The sequence below is a fragment of the Macaca nemestrina genome, chromosome 4 (genome assembly GCF_043159975.1).
Source record: "Macaca nemestrina isolate mMacNem1 chromosome 4, mMacNem.hap1, whole genome shotgun sequence".
Taxonomy (NCBI): domain Eukaryota; kingdom Metazoa; phylum Chordata; class Mammalia; order Primates; family Cercopithecidae; genus Macaca; species Macaca nemestrina.
Window position 1 is genome coordinate 155,853,462 of NC_092128.1, and position 14,775 is coordinate 155,868,236.

Below are 14,775 nucleotides of genomic sequence, written 5' to 3' on the forward strand. Positions count from 1 at the left end.
TGGGAGGCGGAGGTTGCAGTGAGCCGAGATTGTGCCGTTATACTCCAGCCTGGTCGACAGGGTGAGACTCTGTCTCAAAAAATAAATAAATACATAAATAAAAGGCACTTGGGTGGTTGGGTTTAGATTTTAAAATAAACAAGAAAACCCCAAATGTTCCTTGTTGTTTAAATTACCCGGGATGAGCACTTGGCTGTTTTTATTGGACGGGGAATAAAGGGCCCGAGGCGCTTCACCCCATTTGCACTTTTTTCTCCCAAAAATACATGAGGTTGGGATTCATGGGTGGCTTTTGGCCTCAAGGGTCGGATCTTGTCCTGAATGTGTCTTTGAAAACGTCGATGCTGCGGGCAGGACTGGGAACCACACCTTAGAGCTGGGTGTGGAGGGAAAACGCTGGGCTCTGAAGTTATAGCTGTCATCAGGGAGGGAGGCAGACGGACTCTCAGCCAAGGTGGCACGTGGCGCTGGGGTCTGGTGGCCGGTGAGGAGCCGCTGTGCGATGGCTGCCACAGCAGAACCGGGTAGAGCGTGCTCCTGGGACCACAGCCTGAGGAGGCCAGGCCTGCCTAGCTCAGATGAGTCCTGCCGGCTGGCAGGACGCGGCCCCAGAGAGACCCTGGGCTACGTCACTGTTTCCCAGCTGGTCCCCCGGTCCCCTGGATCAGTGAGGACAAAGTGAGCCAGGCAGGCCTGGGGGGGCACAGGTAGTGGCTGCGTTTGGCCAGAGGTGGAAGCGTGACCCTGGGCAGGTGGAAAGGGAAGGAAGGCCCTCCATCTGTGGTTGATGGAGATCTCTGACCTCTCCAGGCCCTGAGAGTCTGTCCGGAGAGACCTCGTTTTGCCAGTGAGAGCCAGGGGGGCTGCCTCCAGCACAAGGGGCCAGGACCTGTGGTGAGGACCCACTACACCAGACAGGGCCTGTACCTGCAGCCAAAAGGGGCCGAGACCCACCCAGTGTGTTCTGCGTGCAGGGCTGGGCCTGGGTGGGTCTTGTCAGTGGTGAGAACACAGCCCCTGCCTGGGCTCTGCTTCAGCCTCAGCTGCTTGCTTGCTTCCTCTCTCTTTTTCTCTTTCTTTCTCTTTCTTTCTTTCTTTCTTTCTTTCTTTCTTTCTTTCTTTCTTTCTTTCTTTCTTTCTTTCTTTCTTTCTTTCTTTTCTTTCTTTCTTTCTCTTTCTTTCTCTCTCTTTCTTTCTTTTTCTTTCTCTTCCTTTTTCTTTCTTTTTTCTTTCTCTCTCCTTTTTCTCTTCCTCTTTCTGCCTTTCTCTCTTCCTTTTTCTCTCTCCCTTTCCCTCCCTCCCTCCCTCTCCCTCTTTCTCTTTCTCTCTCTTCTTTTCTCTCATTGTCTCACTCTCTCTTTTGCCTCTCTCTCTCTCTCCTTCTTTCTTTTTGTTTTTAGAGACAGGGTCTCACTCTGTTGCCCAGGCTGGAGTGCAGTGGCACAATCTCAGCTCCCTGCAGCCTCAGCCTCCTGGGCTCACGTGATCCTCCTGCCTCAGCCTCCTGAGTAGCTGGAATCACAGGTGCATGCTACCATGCCCAGCTACATTTTTTACTTTTTTTTTTCTATTCTTCTTCTTCTTTTTTTTTTTTTTTGAGATGGAGTCTCACTCTGTCGCCCATGCTGGAGTGCAGTGGCGTGATCTCAGCTCACTGTAACCTTCACCTCCCAGGTTCAAGTGATTCTCCTGCCTCAGCCTCCCAGGTAGCTGGGGTTACAGACACCCACCACCATACCCCACTGATTTTTGTATTTTTAGTAGAGACGGGGTTTCACCATGTTGGTCAGGCTGGTCTTGAACTCCTGACCTCAAGTGATCCACCTGTCTCAGCCTCCCAAAGTGCTGGGATTACAGGCATGAGCCACCACGCCCAACCAATTTTTTTTACTTTTTACAGAGACGGGGTCTTGTTATGTTGCCCAGGCTGGTCTCAAACTTCTGGGCCCAGTGATCCTTTCACCTCCTTGCGGTGCCCGGCCTCCCAAAGTGCTGGGATGACAGGCATGAGCCAGCCACCACATCCAGCCCGCATCAGCTTCCTAAGCCTCAGCTTCCTTGTCTGTGAAGTGGGGCAGCACCAGGGCCTGTGGCGGCGAAGTTCAGAGGAGAGGATGTAAATGGGGCATTCCCTTGGGCGGAAGGCATTCAACCCAGCCTTTTGTCGGAAGACCTGGGTCTTCGCCGGGTTCCACCGTCTCGGAGCTGATGCGGCAGGTTGAATTTGTCGTTCTGCACATCCTGTCATATATGCTGCTGAGTGTTCGGTGTGCAGATAGTCCTGAGTGGCTGAGGTTGGGCAGATGTAGCTGGACTATGGACAGAGGCTTCCTGTGAGTCTGCAGAAGTGCCCAGCCCTGCATTGGCCTGTCCTGGTCGGGCACGGGGGGTGCAGAGTCTGCAGGCGTCTGCTGTCTGGGCCTGGCTCCCCTCCCCTCTGTGGGCCCCACACCTCCCGCCCACCATGCTGACCTGAACCTCACAGCCCGGTTCCCTGGGTGGTAGACGAGTCCTTGGGTGTCTCCCACCCGCTTGGTGGCAGCCCTGCTTGTCCCTGTGGGGACCTCACGGCACTGCACCCACTTGGCTCCGCAGGCCTCCCTGTCCTGGGGCTGGGAGAGGTCTCTGCAGGCTGTGGAGGGGCTTCCGGAAACATTCTCAGGTGAGCATTCCTGTGCGAGTCCCAACCTGAGCTTGTCTTGGCTCGGGAGGCCCGGGGCAGCTGGGGGAGGAAGGAAGTGGCGTTTCTGGGAGATGATGGTGTTTTCCAGGCCGGCCTTGGTGCACCATGTAGGTCGGTGGGCCCTCGTAGTGGGAGCTGGACCTGTTTCTGCAGGTATTGGAGCGAATTCACAGAGCAGAACGACGGGCTGAGTTACTCACGTTCAACCCCGCGTGTGTGATTTCAGGGGGCTGAGCTTGGCGTGCTATCTCCTTGCCTTTTGAAGGCGAGTTTGGCTGTGAACAGAGCTGCTGGTTCCGATCCCGTACGCTTCCTCAGGCATTGTGGGCTTGGAGTCTGTGCCACACGCAGAAAAGCACATGTTCATGTTTTAAAGGCTACATTTTGCCTCTTTTGGTTACTTTAAAAATGTTAAGAGCCTTAAGTCTGCCTTTAAGAGTGCATGTAGTGTCTTCCCCAATGATGAACGGCCTCATTTTTAAAATTATACAGATTTACAATTTATAGAAAATTAGCAAATACAAGTCAGTACAAGTAATCCAAAAAAAAGAAAAAAGAAGAAAAAAACACATTAAAATGACCCAACCCCACCCCCTCTCTACCCCACAGTTGCTATTAGCCTTACAATGCATAGCCTCTAGGTTATTTACTTTATGGTTGTGTTTTTAAATTGTGCAGTTTCATCAACACCCTATTTTCACTGGCAACACCATGAACACCTTTATTCCTTGTTACATGTATCTACAGCACCATCTTTAATGACCACACGGTGTTAGGTTGCTGAGAAGGACTGTGATTTGTTTACTAAAACCTCTATTGCTGATAGTGCTTCAGTGAATAATATTGCAATATTTTTACATCTTGTCATAGTCATCCAGTTGTTTCTTCAAGTTCCTAAATGTGGAATTGATGGTCCCAAGGGTGGCTGCTTCAACAGCTTTTGATATTTGTTGCAGTGCCCTTAAAGAGACAGTGCCATCCTTCCATTTATCCTTCCAGCCATCTGTGTTTTCATTCACTTTTCCCTCCTTCCTCTCCTCTATTAGCCACCCATCCATCATCTGTCAGTCCACCTACTGTCCATCCATCCATCCATCCATCTATCCATCCATCCATCCGTTCATCTGCTCACCCACCTGTTCATCCACCCACATGTCCATCCATCCATCATCCATCCATCCATCTACTCACCCACCTGTTCATCTACCCACCTGTCCATGCATCCATCCATCCACCCATTCACCCACCTGTTCATCTACTCACCTGTCCATCCATCCATCCATTCATCTACTCACCCACCTATTCATCCACCCACCTGTGCATTCATCCATCCACCCACCCACTCATCCACCTGTTCATCCACCCACCTGTCCATCCATCCATCCATTCATCCATCATCCATCCATCCGTCCATCCATCCATCCGTCCATCCATCCATCCATCCATCCATCCATCCATCCATGCATCATCCATCCATCCATCTACTCACCCACCTGTTCATCTGCCCACCTGTCCATGCATCCATCCATCCACCCACTCACCCACCTGTTCATCCACTCACCTGTCCATCCATCCATCCATTCATCTACTCACCCACCTATTCATCCACCCACCTGTGCATTCATCCATCCAGCCACCCACTCACCCACCTGTTCATCTACCCACCTGTCCATCCATCCATTCATTGATCCATCATCCATCTACTCACCCACCTGTTCATCTGCCCACCTGTCATCCATCCATCCATCCACCCACTCACCCACCTGTTCATCCACTCACCTGTCCATCCATCCATCCATTCATCTACTCACCCACCTATTCATCCACCCACCTGTGCATTCATCCATCCAGCCACCCACTCACCCACCTGTTCATCTACCCACCTGTCCATCCATCCATCCATTCATCCATCATCCATCCGTCCGTCCGTCCGTCCGTCCATCCATCCATCCATCCATCCATCCGTTCATCCACCACCTGTCCAACTATCTATTCATCTACTCACCCACCTGTTCCTCCACCCACCTGTCCATCCATCCATCCATCCATCCATCCATCCATCCATCCATTCATCTGCTCATCCACCTGTCCATCCATGTGTCCATTCATCCACCCACCCATCCAACCATCCATATTGTGCTGAGGACCTTCTGAGTCAGACCTGGGCTCGGCACTGCAGCCTGCAGTGAACATGTGGTCTCCATCTCAGAGCTCAGTCAGCTGTGGGAGTCGGAGAGTCAGCCGTGGGAGGCGGAAGCCATCCACAGAGTAAGAAGTACAGGAACTGAGGTGTTGCAGGAGGGGGAGGCATCAGCACTGGGAGTGGTGTGGGTGGGGGCTTTCAAAAGATTTGTGATCTCTGAGCCACAGGCCAGGTGGGACTGGAACCCAAGACGGGCCGTTTCCTGGAAACCATCCTGACTGAGCACTGCCGGCCAGCCACGACCCAAACAGCAGGGGCTCCTTACTGGGCTCCTACCCAAAGAGATCTGGTGGTGTCTGTCCCAGATGCTCAAGTCCTCAGCCCCCGGCTTAGAGACCAGTCCAGGGCACGGATGGAGACAGAGACAGAGACCGAGAGAGGGAGGGAGAGGGACAGAGAGAGGGAGGGGTGGGTGAGAGGGAGGCATGTGCTCTGCTTGGAGGAGGACTCTGCACCTAGGGAAGCCAGACAGTGGAGGAGCGTTGATGATACGGGCTTCAGCCTGACTTCACCTCTTCCTGGCTTCTTGACCTTGGGTGAAGTTACTTTGTGTCTTGTTTCCTTATCTGGAAACTGGACAGAACAGCAATGCTGACCTCATAGGGGCGGGTGAGGATGGAGCAAGAGACAGACCAGGGGCTCTGCCCTCGGCCCCCGCAGGAAGGGCTGGCTGGAATGTCTTCGTGTTTTTCTTTCTCTTACCAGGCCTGAGTGCTGGGGGGCTTTCTGTGTCCCCAGAACCCAGCACAGCCCCTGATGCAGACGTGATAAGCTGTGTTTGTTGATGGGGTTGGGGGGTGCACCCCCATGTGAGACGATTTAAAATCGGAGCCAGCAGCTTCACTTAACCTTCCAGAGTGACTGCTGGATTAGAAGAGAAAACTGTTTTTCTTTTTACAGACAGAGGAGGCCAGGGCCTTTTAATTCCATTAAGTGCTGAGAGAGAGGAAGCCATGGGGGTTTTGTGTGAAAGGGGCAGACAGTGGAAAAGCAGGGTGAAGCCGTGCAGCGGGCGGCGTGGGCAGAGCTGACCGCAGCTCGGGGCTGTTGCCTGGAGACGTCTGTGTTCAGGCCTTTGTCGGAGATGAGCTGGCGACATTCGGGCATTAAAGTTTCTTCTGAAGAAAAATGGGGCTCCCAGACCTTTTTGGTAAATGAGGCTGGGCTCTCTGGGCTCTGCTGATCACAGAGCCGGGGACTAGGCCTTCTCTGCAGGCGCACACCTGGGGAGGTGAGGGACACCTGTGTGGCCAACAGAGCAACCCCTCGAGGCTCATTTAAGAGGCGCTCCAGGAGGGGCTGCTCTGGACGGGGCCACGCCCAGACACCTGGGTGTGTGGAAAGTCGACTTTCATTGATACCAAGGACTGAACAGCCCCGTCTGGAGATCGAAACCTCCCAGGAAAGGTTTCAGCTAACCCCTGCCTTTGTTCAGGCTCCGGTGGACGCACGTGAGTGGAATGTGAGCCTCGAATCATCGGGGTGCAGCCTTCCTCTTCGTGGGGAGTTCTGTGGTGTCCATCGTGGCCCAGCGGGTGATGGCAGGAACCAGAAGCACTGAAAATGTCCATCTGGGCAGGAACGGGTGAAGGAATGAGGGTGTTCATATAGAGAATGCCAAGTAGGGCGGTATAGCGGCTCACCCCTGTAATCCCAGCACTTTGGGAGGCTGAGGTAGGAGGATCGCTTGAGGTCAGGAATTGGAGACCAGCCTGGGCAACATAGCAAGATCCATCTATTAAAAAATAAAAAATAAGCAGGTGTAGCGGCATGTGCCTGTACAGTCCCAGCTACTCGGGGGGCTGAGGTGAGAGGACACCTTGAGCCCCGGAGTTTGAGGCTGCAGTGAACTGTGGCAGCACCCCTATACTCCAGCCTGGGCAGCAGAATGAGACCCCGTCTCTTCAAAGAAAAGAATGCTAGGCAGCCGTAAAAGGAGCAAAGAAGCTTCCAGATTTGTGTTTTCACCCAGGTGCATTTCAGAAAATATGTGTCAGGAGGGAGAATAGAATTGCAAAAGGGTATCTTTATGTCAGTGACATGCAGTGATGCAGACACCCCTGGAAATGCACGCTTTTCACGGGTGCACACGTGTGATCACGGATGCCCATGTGCGAAGTGGTGACACAGAGCAAGCATGTTGGAGGCGGCACTTGGCCTCCACACCCGGGCCCCAGCTGTGATGCCGGACAGCTTCCCAGGAGAGAGCGGTGGAGGCAGTGTGGTCCTGAGCCGGGTGGTGGGGGGTACACAGTGTCCGTTTGATTACTTATGGCCTTTAATGGAATATTTTACCATTATAAGTTGAAATATTTTTTTTTTTTTAAAGAGGGGGGAATTGTAAAATGATTTCTTAAAGATCTGTTCATTCTGAGAACCCATTCTTTGTGGTTTTGAAGAAATGCAGTTTAGAGCACAGTGCCAGGACGGCTCCTGCAGATGTGCACCAGGGAGGCTGTGGCCAGGAAACGTCCCCACCAGGGCCAGGTGCCTGAGACTGGGGCTGGGGCAGCATGGCCAAGCCCCACCACCCAGGTGGGCAGACGGTGGAGGCCCCCAGCTCTCCCCGAGCCCTGCCACCCACTGACCCCTCCCCAGGTGGGAGGACAGTGGAGGCCCCCCCAGCCCTGCCACCCACTGACCCCTCCCCAAGTGGGAGGACAGTGGAGACCTCCCCAAGCCCTGCCTACAGCCCTGCCATACACTGACCCCTCCCCAGGTGGGAGGACAGTGGAGACCCCCCCCAAGCCCTGCCTACAGCCCTGCCATACACTGACCCCTCCCCAGGTGGGAGGACAGTGGAGACCTCCCCCAGCTCTCCCCCAGCCCTGCCACCCCCTGACCCCTCTCTAGGTGGGAGGACAGTGGAGACCCCCCCCGCAGCCCTCCCTACAGCCCTGCCACCCACTGACCCCTCCCCAGGTGGGAGGACAGTGGAGACCCCTCTCCAGCCCTCCCTACAGCCCTGCCACCCACTGACCCCTCCTGCAGTTCTGCCCCCCTCTCGGAGGAAACAGGAAACTGAGTTGCCCGGGAAGTTGGGAACAAGGACTCAAAAAAGAAGCATTTCTTAAATAAAGAGAAAACAACCACTATTTTAAGAATGCGTTATTCATGGGCCCTGGAACCGGGAGGGTCAGGGCTGTCTGGATCTTTGATTTTATATTTGTTTCCTGGGTGGTTCAGCCCCCATCCCCGTGAGTCAGGGTGCACCTGTGGGCCGGCAAAGGTTTCCAAGAATCTCCTTTTTAAGTCATCAGGGTGGGCAGGAGGCTGCCCTCGGAGCCTCCCCGTGGGTGCACTCGCTGCCTGGGTCTCTGGTTTCTCTGCATCACATTGTGGGCTAAGTGCTCGTTGAGGGGTCCAGTCTCCGAAGGTGGTTATTGCATCTATTAATAAGAGTGGGACGCTGGCACCATGTTCTGGGGCAGGTGCCCCTCTACCTTCCTGGCTGACAGGTGCTTCCCCACTTTTCCCGGGCACCTCTGCCAGCTCCCCCATGCCCCTTGGGTCCTGTTTGCATGGTCCATTTCACATCCAGATTTGGAACACTGGACAGTCAGGCTGCCCGGTTGGCACAGCCCCAAGACTCGGCCTCACCAGCTTCGAGTTTGCGTGTCACGAAAGGTCTGTGTTTTCCACAGAGGGGCTCCAAACCTCCCTTCTGTGTCAAGGGTCCCAGGATTCTTCTTGGACTGAAAGTGTTCTCCCTGAAAGGAAAAAAATGCAGATTGCTGGTTGTATTCTAGTAGCATTGTATTTACTGGCGGGAGAATGTTCACAATCTATTGTTACTTTTGTTTTTCTAAATGGAGTTCAAAATGCACGTATGGTGTGACCCCATTTCTGTAAAAACCAAAACAGCAAACTGCGTCTGTGCATAGAACAGAAATGGGGCTGGGAGGCTGTATGCCCGGGGCTCGCAGTGCCATCTCCGGCCCTCGGGTCATGAAGGATTTCAGTTTTCTTCTTTGAACTCTCATGGATTTTCTCATTTTCCCTGATGACTGTGAAGTGATTTTTGTGAAGTGAGGGGAGGAAGGGTTTAAATGTCCCCATGCTGCCTGCAGCCTAATTTAGCGTGTTTTGCTTTTCAGTGACATATTCGATGCTATGTTCCCTGTCACTCACATCGCTGGGGAGACCGTTATACAGCAAGGTACGTTCCGCCTGCTCCTCCGAGCCAAGGCCCGGAGGGGAAAAATGGACTATGCACTTAAAAAGAAAAATAGTATAAGGCCAGGTGTGATGGCCCACGCCTGTAATCCCAGCACTTTGGGAGGCTAAGGCAGACGGATGACCTGAGGTCAGGGGTTCGAGGCCAGCCTGACCAACATGTTGAAAACCTGTCTCTACTAAAAATAAAAATTAGCTAGGCATAGTGGCGGGCGCCTGTAATCCCAGCTACTCCAGAGGCTGAGGCAGGAGAGTCCCTTGAACCTGGGAGGCGGAGGTTACAGTGAGCTGAGTTTGCGCCATTGAACTCCAGCCTGGGTGATAGAGTAATACTCTGTCTCAAATTTTACAAGCATATATATATATACTTATACATACATACACACATATATAATATGCACATATGTGTACATATATGCATGTATATGTGCACACATGCATGTGTACATGTATATATACACATATATGTGTGTATGTATAAAATAGATACATGTATGTATAAACTAAGTAAATATAAAATAAAATATATACATGTATGTATAAAACTAAAGTAATATACTAGAATTATACACACACACACACACACACGTATAAAACTCTCATTGTAAGGCTGGGTGCAGTGGCTCACGCCTGTAATCCCAGCACTTTGGGAGGCCAAGGCAGGTGGATCACCTGAGGTCAGGAGTTCGAGACCAGCCTGGCCAATGTGGTGAAACCCCATCTCTACTAAAACTACAAAAAAATTAGCTGGGCGAGGTGGCGCACCTGTAATCCCAGCTACTCCAGAGGCTGAGCAGGAGAATCGCTTGAACCTGGGAGGCGGAGGTTGCAGTGAGCTGAGATTGTGCCATTGCACTCCAGCCTGACTCCATCTCAAAAAAAAAAACACAACAAAAAACAAACAAAAACACCTCTCATTGTTTACAGAAAGTTCACTAATGAAACTTTATAACAGGCTCTTTAATGAGTTATCTCAATGTTTCCATAATCTTGTCATTAAAAAAGAATTGATGGCACCCAGGATGTTGCCTGAGGAGGGTCTATGCAACAGTGTTGCAATAGTTGTTTGCAAGAGGAACTGTAACTTCTATGTCTTGATGTACTTTGTATCTGTTGACTTTCTTCTTTTGTTACAGGGAATGAAGGAGACAACTTCTATGTCATTGATCAAGGGGAAGTGGATGTGAGTATCACTCTCTTTGGAAAATAGTGCGTCTTTGCGTGTCCTGTGTGAAGACTTGCCCCTCTGTGCAGCACCAGGCTCCCAACAAACACTGCGCTGAGTGCCGTATTTCTAGGGTTTTAATCCAGAAATGTAATTGCTGTGTCTTAGAAGAGAATATGGGAATATCAGAAGTGCAGAGGGAAACGAGGGTGATGCTGGTAGGTGGTGGCAGCGGCCACAGGTCTTCCAGGGCCGCTGTCTTCTGCTTACCCCCAGGCTGGGACTGCTGGGTGCTGGCCAGGGTGGTTCTGTTTGACCCAGCACCATCTCCAGATCTGAGGCCGGTGAATACACCAGGCTCACCCACTACGTGGGATGTTAATATCTCAAAGTGGGTGGGAGAGTGGTGTGCTTACAGACCCCATAGGACCGACGACGTCATGGTCAAACAGCGGCGGTCTTTTCCACCTGTGTTTGGCTCCCCACTCAGAACCTCCAAGCCGTGAGTCGGGTCTCACTGTGTCATCTTCCCACGCTTGTCTCAAGAGCAGAGGGACCCATCCTTTTATGAGATGCTCCCACTGTTTTGGAAGGAGAAGCGTCTCCTCCTCTGGAGACCCTGTCTCGTGCCCCATGGCCAGGCTGGGATGCCGGCATCACCCCTGGCTTAACAGCTCGGTCTTGCCCAGAGCCTTTGGCTCCCATCTCGTTCGCTGTCTGGTTTAGAGCCCGGGTGCTCTGGTGTGAAGCTTTGAGGTCCCCTCATCCCCCGCTGGGCTCCCCCCCTCCATGGCAGCCTGACCTTGCCAGTGCGGAGCGGATGGCGCAGCCTCTGGGAAAGCACCCCTAGGAGTTGGTTTCCCTTTGAATCAGGCCCGAGCCCCTGATGTAGTCACCGGGAAGGACCTCAGTGACACCATCCTCCCTCGGTTCCTGGAATCTGCCTGCACTGGCAGCCCCAGGGCCTTGGTGTGTGTCCCCCGCTCTGCTGGGAACCCCGTTAGCTCCTGCTTCTCCTTCTGCTGTCTGCTAAATGTCAGTTCCCAGTGGGCGTCAGCAGACATGTCCCACGCCTCCCTCGAAGGACCCTCTGCTGCTCGTGGTGATGACCTCTCCTGAGACCGTCTCTTTACGGCCTTTCTGCACACGGCCTGGATGCCCCCACAGTGCAGGGTGCTTTGAGGGTCTGTGACACCCGAGATGGTCACTGCTTCCCAGGCTGGCTGAGTCATCTCTGGGTCTGGGATGCCTGGCTGCCCTTCTCCTTGCCCACCTGCCCTGGGAGGCGGCCTCTGTGCTCTGCTGTGCAGGCAATGCCATCCCCCGCTGCCCGGCACGAGCTATTTTGGGGTTTGTCCTCCAGTGGCTGTGCCTCTGTCCAGGCCACGCTATTCCGGGGAGGGCATTTTCTCATTTGTTTCCGTGGCAGCCGCAGTCTGTTCCCCATCGCGCCGTGTTTCTGGGAACCTGAGCAGGCCCGCTGTGTTCCGGAGCTGATAGCACAGGAAATGACTCAGGGGTCCCACCTCCCCGCGAGGGGCGCCTCAGGCCCGGCCCGCACAGGCGGGAAAAGAGCCGGTTTCTCTTCTCCCTGGTGTGCTCTGTCCTGAGCCGGAACCCACGGGCTGGGCCCCTAGACCGGGCCTCTGGGGCAGACCTTTGTGTCAGGGAGTGGGGTGCTCCTATCTCCCCCAAAGACGGAAACTGAGGCAGGTGCCAAAGGTCCCGGGGACTGCCTGGCCTCAGAGGAAGTGTGGAGGGGGAAGGCTGGAGGGCGGCACTGGCGGGTCAACCCTGGACTCGGCTGCCAGGCCACAGAGTCATCTCCTGCTGGCTTTGCTTTGAGTTTAAAAAAAGCCCAGCCCAGGAAATAGAGAAGACAGAGGAGGATGCGGCCAGCATCCCAGCCGGGCATCGTCCTGGGGCCTGGGCTCATCCCAGGAGGTGGCCCCGTTGTGCCCGGCATCCAGACACCAGGGCCTGATGGGGGACTGCAGGGAATGGGGCTGAGCCCCCAGCAGACGGGGCAGGCCTGATCCCAGAGAGACCCTGGCAACCTAGGCCTGCCCAGTGGTCAGCAGTGCTGAGGGCAGAGCCGCCTCTGCAGGAGGTGTGGGATGGGCGGGTTCCTGACTGTACCCACCGCTTTCCCCAGCCCCAAATCTCATGCTACTCACAGGCCCTCTTCCAGTTCACACTCCGGGTCCTGGTGTCACCGTGTCACCTCCTCCCCTGCCCTTTCCACTCTGGGTCCTGGTGTCTTCTTCTCCCCTGCCCTCTCCACTCTGGGTCCCATTGTCACCTCCTCCCCCATCCCCTCCACTCTGGGTCCTGGTGTCACCTCCTCCCTCATCCCCTCCACTCTGGGTCCTGGTGTCACCTTCTCCCCTGCCCTCTCCACTCTGGGTCCTGGTGTCACCTTCTCCCCTGCCCTCTCCACTCTGGGTCCTGGTGTCACCTCCTCCCTCATCCCCTCCACTCTGGGTCCTGGTGTCACCTTCTCCCCTGCCCTCTCCACTCTGGGTCCTAGTGTCACCTCCTCCCCCATCCCCTCCACTCTGGGTCCTGGTGTCACCTCCTCCCCCTTCCCCTCCACTCTGGGTCCTGGTGTCACCTTCTCCCTCATCCCCTCCACTCTGGGTCCTAGTGTCACCTCTTCCCCCATCCCCTCCACTCTGGGTCCTGGTTTCACCTTCTTCCCTGCCCTCTCCACTTTGGGTCCTGGTGTCACCTTCTCCCCTGCCCTCTCCACTCTGGGTCCTGGTGTCACCTCCTCCCCCACCCTCTCTACTCTGGGTCCCGGTGTCACCTCCTCCCTCATCCCCTCCACTCTGGGTCCTGGTGTCACCTTCTCCCCTGCCCTCTCCACTCTGGGTCCTGGTGTCACCTTCTCCCCTGCCCTCTCCACTCTGGGTCCTGGTGTCACCTCCTCCCCCACCCTCTCTACTCTGGGTCCCGGTGTCACCTCCTCCCTCATCCCCTCCACTCTGGGTCCTGGTGTCTCCTTCTCCCCTGCCCTCTCCACTCTGGGTCCTAGTGTCACCTTCTCCCCCATCCCCTCCACTCTGGGTCCTGGTGTCACCTCCTCCCCCATCCCCTCCACTCTGGGTCCTGGTGTCACCTCCTCCCTCATCCCCTCCACTCTGGGTCCTGGTGTCACCTTCTCCCCTGCCCTCTCCACTCTGGGTCCTGGTGTCACCTCCTCCCTCATCCCCTCCACTCTGGGTCCTGGTGTCACCTTCTCCCTGCCCTCTCCACTCTGGGTCCTGGTGTCACCTTCTCCCCTGCCCTCTCCACTCTGGGTCCTGGTGTCACCTCCTCCCTCATCCCCTCCACTCTGGGTCCTGGTGTCACCTTCTCCCCTGCCCTCTCCACTCTGGGTCCTAGTGTCACCTCCTCCCCCATCCCCTCCACTCTGGGTCCCGGTGTCACCTCCTCCCCCTTCCCCTCCACTCTGGGTCCTGGTGTCACCTCCTCCCCTGCCCTCTCCACTCTGGGTCCTGGTGTCACCTCCTCCCCCATCCCCTCCACTCTGGGTCCTGGTGTCACCTCCTCCCTCATCCCCTCCACTCTGGGTCCTGGTTTCACCTTCTTCCCTGCCCTCTCCACTCTGGGTCCTGGTGTCACCTTCTCCCCTGCCCTCTCCACTCTGGGTCCTGGTGTCACCTCCTCCCCCTCTCTCTCTACTCTGGGTCCCGGTGTCACCTCCTCCCTCATCCCCTCCACTCTGGGTCCTGGTGTCACCTTCTTCCCTGCCCTCTCCACTCTGGGTCCTGGTGTCACCTTCTCCCCTGCCCTCTCCACTCTGGGTCCTGGTGTCACCTCCTCCCCCACCCTCTCTACTCTGGGTCCCGGTGTCACCTCCTCCCTCATCCCCTCCACTCTGGGTCCTGGTGTCACCTTCTCCCCTGCCCTCTCCACTCTGGGTCCTGGTGTTACCTCCTCCTCCATCCCTCTCTACTCTGGGTCCTGGAGTCATCATGTCACCTCCTCCCCTGCCATCTCCTTCCTGGATGTTTATTGAGTGCCTGCTTTATGCCTGGCACTTGTGATGGGGAGGACCTGGTGCCTGCTCTGGTGTGGGGGAGGTTGTGGCTTAATGGGGGAGAGGGACCAAGAACAGGAAATTAGCCAATGAATGTCCTGACCATGGTTCTGCCCCTCCTGTCCCCTCTGCTCTCATTCCTGCTCTGCCTCACGAACTCCTACGCATCCCACAAGACCCCGCCAGGCCCAGCTCATCTATCTGCGGCTGGGCTTCGATAGATACTGACCTCGACAGATGACCAGGGACCAGGCCTCCCCGCAGTGGGCCTGGGAGCCCCATAGGTCCCCATGGAGGCCTTTCCTCCCCTGTGGAATGCCTCTCCCTCTTCTGTGTCTCCCGATGTCATTCACATCTCCAATTAAATTCCAAAGACATCTTCAAGGTGCCAGTTTGCATCAGCAGAGCTTGGGGTTGAGGCCACCCACAGGAATTCTGTTTTCCACATTCTTTACTTCTCCTAAATGAACAGATGTGGAAGAGACAAACCCTTTACCCAGAAT

The 14,775-nt window shown here is 54.9% G+C and overlaps 1 protein-coding gene across 1 annotated transcript in view; it reads left to right on the plus strand.

The window, feature by feature from the left end:
* LOC105483430 (protein kinase cAMP-dependent type I regulatory subunit beta) overlaps window positions 1-14,775 on the plus strand; it is a 192,910-nt gene that overhangs the window by 121,864 nt on the left and 56,271 nt on the right. The window contains 2 exon segments of the mRNA XM_011744336.2: window positions 8,984-9,045; window positions 10,199-10,245. Of these exon segments, the coding sequence (XP_011742638.1) occupies window positions 8,984-9,045; window positions 10,199-10,245 (109 nt within the window).